Raw genomic sequence first — 8,425 nt, 5'->3', positions numbered from 1 at the left:
GTGTCACTTTTTTCTATCACGATGTTGCTCTGTGTCTACTTTTTTCTATCACGATGTTGCTCTGTGTCTACTTTTTTCTATCACGATGTTGCTCTGTGTCTACTTTTTTCTATCACGATGTTGCTCTGTGTCTGTTTTTTTCAATCACAATGTTGCTCTGTGACTGCTTTTTTCTATCATGATGTTGCTCAGTGACTGCTTTTTCTATCACGATGTTGCTCTGTAAGCATTTGTTGGTGTTTTTTTTAAATCATGGTGTTGCTCTGTAGGTTGTTTTTTTTAAAACAGGATCTTGCTCTGTGGTTTGTTGGGTTTTTTTTAAAATGCAGTGGATGTAGGTAATGTGCTAGAAGTGCTTCCTGCTTGTGCTGTGTACCTGTGTTCTGGTGAGGTTTGTATTCTGATGGGGTTTAGGGGTTGCAGTGGTGGTGCTGGTGGACAGGTGAACTTCATGAGCTTAAAGGTCTCTTCTAACATTGGTGATTCTATGATTTTGCAGGAGTAGCCTTGTCCTGGGACAGAGCTGGCAGGGCTGAGCTTGGTTTGAACACAGGCAGAGCCTGCCAGAAGCTTCTAATGAAAGAATTCTGATGTTAGTGCTGATTAGTCTAATATTTCCTCATTACTTTTAGCTTGTTGCTGTTTCAGTGCTAAAAGCAGAGTTGAAAACGACAGTCTGTTGTTGCTGAGTTACTCAAAATCAAAGCTAATGGTTATTGAAGTCTTTTAATATCTTTGGTTGTTTTAGGAAGACACTTTTAAGGCCAAGTCCAGCTGTGATGCCCATCTGTTTGGCAAAGAAAGTATCACTTCTTCGCGGGCACTTTGCGAAAACAGCTGGATTGAAAAGTAAGTGTCTTTATTGTGTGTTTCTAAGATAATACTGAGCATTTAGTTTTTAAAGTTTTGGGTAGGTTTTGTGCTTTTTGTGCATTTTGTTGGGGTTTCTTTTTCTTTTACTCTGTGCAATGGGACCTAAATTACAAATAGAACTCCTCTTCTTTATTTTTTTTAAGGGAGAAAGATGTCAGGAAAAGCACACGCAGGTGATTTTCAAGGCCAGGTTTTTCTCAAGAAGAAGAAGAAGAGAAAACATGTTGAGCACAATAACTCATATGAAACTGATGAAAATGCAGAAAACACAGAGCTCACCCGTGCTCCTCTGGTGTTTGAACATGCAGCAGCACAGAATGGTGAGGGCAGGAAAAAGAAGAAAAAGGCAGAAAAGAAGGGTGAAGAGCAGCTGGTTTTGTTGGATGATTCTTGTGTAGGAGAGGAACATAACATCAGCAGTGGAACTGAAGTGGAAGCTTCCCAAAAGAAAAAGAGGAAGAAGAAGCATAACAACAGCACAGATGAGCACAGTGATGTCAGTTGTACCCTAGTGAACAAGTACAGTGCTGACGAGTGCCAGGAGAGCATTGTTGATTATGAGTATTTGAAAAACTCTGAGGTGAAGAAGAAGAAGAAGAAAAGCAAAGCAGAACTGCATGAAGTGTTTGAGGTGTGTGAGTTGCCTCCCTCAAAAACACAGCAAGAACACAACACAGAGAAACCTACAAAGAAGAAGAAGAAGAAGAGAAAGGTCAGCAGTACCCAGGACATGCAGGAGGACACAGATGGAACTGCTGCTGAGCAGTCCCCATTGTCATCTCCAGAGCACAAGAGGCGAGGGGAGGACACAGAGTGCCTGTTACCTGCAGAGGAGGGGGCAGTGGCAGTTCCCCAGCAGTGTCAGGAGGATGGTAACTCTGATGTTGCTTCTGTCACTAGTGAGATGTCGATGGAGGTACCTGCTGATTTTTCTACACCCAGTAAAGCAACTGGTGGAGCTCAGAAAAGTGCAGCACATGCTAAAAAGATCAAAATAAAAACCCCTGCTATTGTAGAAGAATGTTCTTCAGACTCTGATGTGTAAGTTTAGGTTGTGTTTGTGGGTTTGGCTTTTTTCCCCCCCTCTCCATCCCCAAATATGTTTCTTGCACGTGATTTGGGTCCCAGGTTTTTTTTCATTCTGTTTCGTATGTGTTTTAAAGAAAAGCCTTGAACTTCTGCAGCTTGTTGAACTGTTAGAGACCTGCTTGAAGAGTTTAGTTATCTGGTGAAGATACAGCAACAATTTGTAACACTCCCATTGCCTTCAGCACAGGCTCTTTTCTCCTGTTTGAAAACTGTAGGTTTGTAGGCAAAAGTTAAAAAAAGGAAGGGATTTCACTTGTTAAGTTTGGTATTTATAGTGAACATGTGCATTTCAGCCAAACAACAAGTAAGGTTGGCTGAGGAATCTAATGTTCTGTGCAAACAAATGCTCTTGTAAGTAGCTCTTGATGCTTTTGAACTGTCTAGAACCCACAATAAGGGCACTAGTAAGAGACAGGTGGAAAAAACCTGTGTGCCAGTGGTAGCAAGAGACACTGTTTTCTTCAGTATGGCCATGAGTGAGAGTTTTGTGGATGTTCTAAACTTCAGAAAACTCTTTGGCTGCTTTGAGCATAGAAATTTGGTAGTGAATTACATCTGTGTTAACAGGTTGGAAATACAAAGGGGTGGACATGTGTTCTTCAACTAATGAACATGTTCATTCTTTTAATGGTAGAGTTACTAACAAAATCTCTGTTTGGCAGCTCTAGTGATGTAATTATTTCTCTTTAATATCAGGACACCAGAGCCTTTGGCATCAAATGTAAAGAAACAGGATAGTTCCTTTGCTGAAACAGCAGCCTCTGAGGAGGTTAGTGAGGATGATGGACTCATGGTCTCTGTCCTGTCTTCAGCCATTGATTTGGATGCTACAAGACAAGAATTGGAAGAGTTTATTCCTCATGTGAGGACTATGTCAGATCATTCAGTCAAGAACATGGCTGGAAGAGACCTGGCGAGGTTTAAAAGCTTTAAAAAACAAGGTGAGCTCTCCAAAATGCTGTTGCAGTGAGGAAGGACTTGTGCAGCTGTGCTGAAGATTTTACAGAGAGAAAAGAGTTCCATCCTTGGAGTACCTTTTGATTTTGTTGATCTTTGGTTATACCTAATCCAAAACCTGAAATGTAGGAGAGATGTACTTGAAGTTTGACTTGGTTTTTTAACCTTTGTATGTTTTAGGTATTGCTGTCAAGTTTGGCAGATTTACACCGAAGGAAAATGATCAAATCCGGAATAATGTTGATGAGTTCTTAGCGATTACTGGGATAGACAGTGCTGAAAAACTTCTGTTTACTTCGAGATATCCAGAAGATAAAGCAACTATTAATTACCTGAAAGTAAAACATCATTTCTGTGAAAAGATTTGTGAGTATTTAAGTTCCTTCTCACACAGAAAATGTCTCATTTGACGATCTTGGTGAGGTAATCATGTGTTTTCTGAAATAATCTTTTATTGAAAGGCAATAATACTCATAGATCATAGAATTTTAGGGGTTGGAATGGACCTTAGAGATCATCTAGTCCCAACCTTCTGCCCTGGGCAGGGACACCTCCCACCAGAGCAGGTTGCTCAAGGCTTTATCCACTGCCAGGGTTGGGGCAGCCACCAGTTCCATGGGCAGCCTGTGCCAGTGTCTCACCACTGTTCCCTACTATCTAACCTAAATTTCCCCTTCTTCAGTTTGAACCCATTTCCCCTTGTCCTATCACTGCAGTTCCTAACAAAGAGTCTCTCTCTGGCTCCCTTTTAGGCCCTTCAGATATTAAAAAGTTGCTCTGAGGTCTCCACACAACATTCTCTTCTCCAGGCCGAACAGCCTCAACTCCCTCAGCCTGTCCTCATAGGGGAGATGCTCCAGTGCTCTTAGCAACTTTATGGCCTCCTCTGGACTTGCCCCAAGAGTTCCATGTCCTTCTTATGTACTTGCCCCAAGAGTTCCATGTACTTCTTATGTTGAGGCACCAGACCTGTGTGCAGTATTTCAAGTATTACCACACTTCTTTTGATGCAGCCCAGGACTCGATTTGCTTTCTGGGCTGAGCTCACACTGCAGCTCATGGGGAGTTTCTCATCCACTGTCACTCCCAAGTCTTTCTCCTCCTTTTTTCATGCAACATACCTGTAGAAGCCTTTCTTGTCAATGGCAACCTGTAGTGGATTTGGGAAGTAGCATTTATTTAAGGCTCAAAGGGGCTACAGATTTGTTCCTCTGTGGTTGTTTCACACAAACAATCATTCCCTCTGTTTCGTTACATTTACATGATGTTGCTTTTAATTCCAATCTGGGAGTTTGCTCCTGGTCTGGGAAAATTGGGCAGAAAGTCACTGCAGTGTTAGGTGACTTGTAGTCAGCTTTCCTGGGCATTGCTGACTGAGGTTATATATTCCCAGGTATTGGTCTCTGTGGATCTTCCCTTCACTTGATTTTTGCTGGATGTCTCCAGTCCCTGATTTTCCCAATGGAAAAGAGTCTGTGTGCAGAAGCACAGTATTTCATCAGCCTCCTGACTGGTGGCTGTCTCATGTCTCTCTGTTAATAAGGGCATTCAATTCAGTGTGTCAGTTAAATTTTAACTAGAGCTGGATCAAATGTACAGCCAGGCCATACAGTTTGTAGCTAGTGAGTAGCAGGTTTGTGCTTGATCAGGAGTTCAGTTCCTGACACTCACCCACACATGTGCAGCCACATACACAGTTATTCACCAGCTGTCAGCATTCCAAATCTCACCACAGGGGCAACAATTGCGTCCTTGAAATTCCTCAGGAGATCCTGTCCAGATTCTTCCTGTGCAGTTACTGAAGTGTAAAAGAGTGGAGAGAGTCACTGACAGCACAGTCATGAAAATGTGTGGTGTTTGGATTTTGGGTTTGATTCATTTTGGCTTTATTTAAGTGGCCTCACCAGTGTGAGAAATGTTTCTTAAAACTGATCCTTTCCCTTCTAGCCGAGGGCATCCCCCGACCCTGGAGGCTCATCTATTACAGAGCAAGGAAGATGTTTGACCCAAATAATTATAAAGGAAGGTAAGGCAAGAATTGAAGAGTTTCTGCATGAAAATATCAAGTCTCTGTTAATTATTTGTACATTAAAAATGGATAGAAATGAAGATCATCTCTCCCATTTGTACCAGTTAATTGACAGTTCATTTTTCTGACTAGTCCTTGTGGATTCCTCTGTTCTAAAGTGTGACTTGAAGTGGTAGTGATGAGGAACATTGGTCACCTGTAAAGGTTACAGCTCTTTTAGGAGTTTGAAATGGTTTAAATTTACAGCTGAAGTTGTGCCCATTTCCTCAACTAGGTATACTAAGGAAGAAAAAGAAAAATTAAAGCAGTATCATGCTATGCATGGCAATGATTGGAAGAAGATTTCGGAGATGATGTCCCGTTCTAACCTCTCTGTTGCTATGAAATACTCTGAAATCAAGTCAGGTATGGAATTTTCAGAAAAACAATTCACTTGGTGTAATGCAATCTGGGAAGTTATTTGAACTGTACGTTGTAAGTGCCCTAAACATCAGGAGAAAGTCCCTGGAGTGGCCTTTGAAAAAATTAAATTGTAGTGGTGGTTCTTTTCTTCAGATCACTGATTGCATTTTCATATGGAAAGGATAGAACAGTCTCTGCTAGAGAAGGGAAAAGAAGTGGAACAAATGCAACTCTTTTTCAAGTGGGGCTGACCTCTAAATAGATGCTTTCAAGGATAGAGTGGAAGGAATTTGGCAACAAGGTTTGAAAAGATAAAAGCTAGGGATCAGACTGTTTAGTGATCAGGATGAACTCTCAAGTCTGGTGTGCAGGAGAGTTTCTAGGAGGTGTGTAAGAAGCTGGCCCTGTAAATAAAAATAATGCAAAGTGAAACTTTTGCTTTTTTCCCCCCCTTAATTTTCTATGATAAATTATGCCTTAACCTGGTGGTTTGTCAATTTTAGCCATTAATTATGGGCCTTGGTCAACAAAAGAGATCCAGAAGTTAAAGCAGGCAGTGAAGGAGGTGTTGAGGAAGAGACTGGAAAAAGAAGATGCAAATGCTCTTTCAAGGGAAGATGCCTGGATTGATCCTAATAAGCTGTACCAGCAATTACCATGGACTGAGATTGAAGCTAAGGTGGGAAGTCGATACTGGAGTCAATGCAAGCAGAAATGGTAAGGGTTTGTGCTAAACTGAGGTAGGAACATGTGTCCTGGGGAGTGTTTCTTGTGCAACACCTGTGTTTTGTACCATGGTGACTGTTTTTGGTAGGACAGGTTATAGGGTGTACACTACAAAAGAGGTGTTGCAAATCTCTCTGAGACAACTCTTTGCTAGCTGGGGAAAGCTTTCTTCTTGCTGTGATAGCAAAGCCTCATTTCTGCCTCTCTCTCACAGCAGTAGCATCTTGATGCTTGGAATCTCTTGAAATGGTGGAACCTGGGGTTTTTTATGTTTTCACAGGAATGCAATTTTAGCAAACAAGGTGTCCAAGGGGCTGCAGTTATCTAATGTGATGAAAAGATTACAGATCAAGATCAATCTCATTAAAAGGTATAGTTCAGAGGTACTGGAATGTTTTAGTATCTCTTACTGCTCTGAGCTGTGTGTGTGAAAGCTTGCAGGGTGAGAACTGTGTGCTTGTAGCTTGATACATGTTTCACAACCATTCTTTCTCTGGGCAGAATGTCTTGTGACCTCTGACTGGGGGAACTGGGAGCATTGAATTGTGTCGTGAATTCTGCCTACACATTGCTTCTGTCTTACATTCACAGGTTGCATGAAATGGACCTGGAAGATATTACTGAAGTAAACTGGGAAGAACTCTGTACTGCACTGGGGTAAACATTTTTTTCTCCCTCTTTTTATGGATACGAAGAGTAGTTGAAGCAGATGAATCAAAGTTCTTAGACCTTTGCAGCCATAGGAAATGTTTAGTTTGGAAACACAGAGTTGTATATCCTGACATATTTGCTGAGCAGTAAACCAGTGCCTGTAAGATCTGAAACTTGATTTTAACCACATCAGGGAACCCTTAGCATTCTGAGTACTGGAGCTGTGTGGTGTATCTGTGCTTCCAGGGGTTAATCCACACACAAGAAAAAGGGATAATTATAGTAATGTCTCATACAATAGAACAGTCATTTTCCAAGCAAAGGACTGTTGAACATGAAACCACCAATCCTGTGGGTGCTGTACCTTCTCTTTTCCCACATGCTGCCAGTTTCATTTCCAATGTATGATGAGATGGTGCAGGCTCTTACCTTCAAGGGGAATTGCTGCCTGGAAAACCTGGTCTAATTATTATTTGAATTCCATCCTCTCTCCCTAAAGCTGATATTGTTTGACTGGCATCACTCTCATGAACGAGTAACTCAGTAACAGCTCAGTTTTGTGATAGTTCCTTGCACCACTAATTCTTTGAACTCTTCTCTTTGCAGAGACATTCCTAGAACTTGTATTCAAGGAATTTTTTATAAGCTAAAAGTCTCTTCTGTCCCTTTATGGCAAAGAAAGACTTTTTCTGGTTAGTATGTTTGTATATACTCCTTAAGGTTTTTGCTTGACTTCAAGAGGATACATGTCTAGTTCAATTCTTTCTCAGCTATTTTCCCCTAATTTAAAACCTCAGGCTTTATACTTAATTTACTAAGTGCTTTTTTAAAAATAACTTTCAGTGTCATCATATGAACCTCCTCTATTTCATACCTTGGCTTTAGAAGTCTTATGATTGTGCATTCTAGTTTGTCCCTGCATGTTTGTCTGTGTCTGATCTCCCTGCAGCCACTGCAGGACAGAACAGACATTTGGGGCATTTAACACTGACAAAATCATTTCTGTTTGTGAGATCCAGTTCCTCTACAGATCCAATCAAAAACCTATTTTTTTCTCTTTTTTTTTCCTCAAAGAAATTGTTGATTTTCTCTTTGAAGAGAAACTTCCACAACTTGAAGAAAGGCTACAAAAAAAGGAGGAGAAACACCTTTGCTCTACCCATCCAGCAGCCACTCAGCAGCAGCAGCATGTCCGATTCAGTGACATCTTTGACTCCAGTGAGGACAGTGATTAATTGACTGTCCTGAAAGCAGTTCCTAACCTGCAGTTTGGACTGTCAATGGATCAGGTTGCACTGGGTGCAGCTCCTCACTCAGGTACACAAGCTGTCGAGCAGTGGGAAAAGTCAAGACAGGCACATCTGATTCTCTTCTTTCACAGTGAAGACTGAAATAAAAAGAGCTTCTGAGGCACTTTTGATTGCTTTAATTTAGTTCTGGTTTTACAAGTTACCATTTAACCATCCAAATTGCTTTCCAGGTGTCTCAAAATGCTTTGTTTCCTGTGGAGTTGAAAGTTGCTGTTTTCCCTTTTGGCATGAATTAGTTTTCAGAACTTTATTTTTTTAAAGTAGCCAAAATTCATGGACTTGGGAAAAGGCTTTTCACTTTGCTTTGAAATCTCTGTAATCACCAAATCTGAAGACATCTGTGTTGATGGAAACAGCACAAGTTTTGAGATGGATTTTTTTATGAGGT

The 8,425-nt window shown here is 41.0% G+C and overlaps 1 protein-coding gene across 1 annotated transcript; it reads left to right on the top strand.

Moving 5' to 3' along the window:
• Positions 1 to 1,024: 1,024 nt before the first annotated feature.
• Positions 1,025 to 7,962, top strand: TTF1 (transcription termination factor, RNA polymerase I). Its single transcript, XM_009073608.1, has 10 exons — positions 1,025 to 1,914; positions 2,659 to 2,903; positions 3,100 to 3,285; positions 4,867 to 4,945; positions 5,223 to 5,353; positions 5,854 to 6,067; positions 6,357 to 6,446; positions 6,668 to 6,733; positions 7,334 to 7,419; positions 7,802 to 7,962. The coding sequence occupies exons 1-10, from the start codon at positions 1,025 to 1,027 to the stop codon at positions 7,960 to 7,962; spliced, it is 2,148 nt and encodes a 715-aa protein (XP_009071856.1).
• The last annotated feature ends 463 nt before the right edge of the window (positions 7,963 to 8,425 follow it).

The sequence above is a fragment of the Acanthisitta chloris genome, unplaced genomic scaffold, assembly GCF_000695815.1.
Source record: "Acanthisitta chloris isolate BGI_N310 unplaced genomic scaffold, ASM69581v1 scaffold23694, whole genome shotgun sequence".
Taxonomy (NCBI): domain Eukaryota; kingdom Metazoa; phylum Chordata; class Aves; order Passeriformes; family Acanthisittidae; genus Acanthisitta; species Acanthisitta chloris.
Note: the sequence above shows the minus strand (reverse complement) of the source record. Positions and strands in the feature narration are given on the sequence as shown.

Bases quoted from the DNA above. Each gene is read 5' to 3' on its own strand.
- TTF1 (XM_009073608.1), top strand. From the start codon at position 1,025: ATGTCAGGAAAAGCACACGCAGGTGATTTTCAAGGCCAGGTTTTTCTC. The intron at 1,915-2,658 runs GTAAGTTTAGGT...CTTTAATATCAG, and splicing joins TGTTCTTCAGACTCTGATGT to GACACCAGAGCCTTTGGCAT. The intron at 6,734-7,333 runs GTAAACATTTTT...TTCTCTTTGCAG, and splicing joins GAACTCTGTACTGCACTGGG to AGACATTCCTAGAACTTGTA.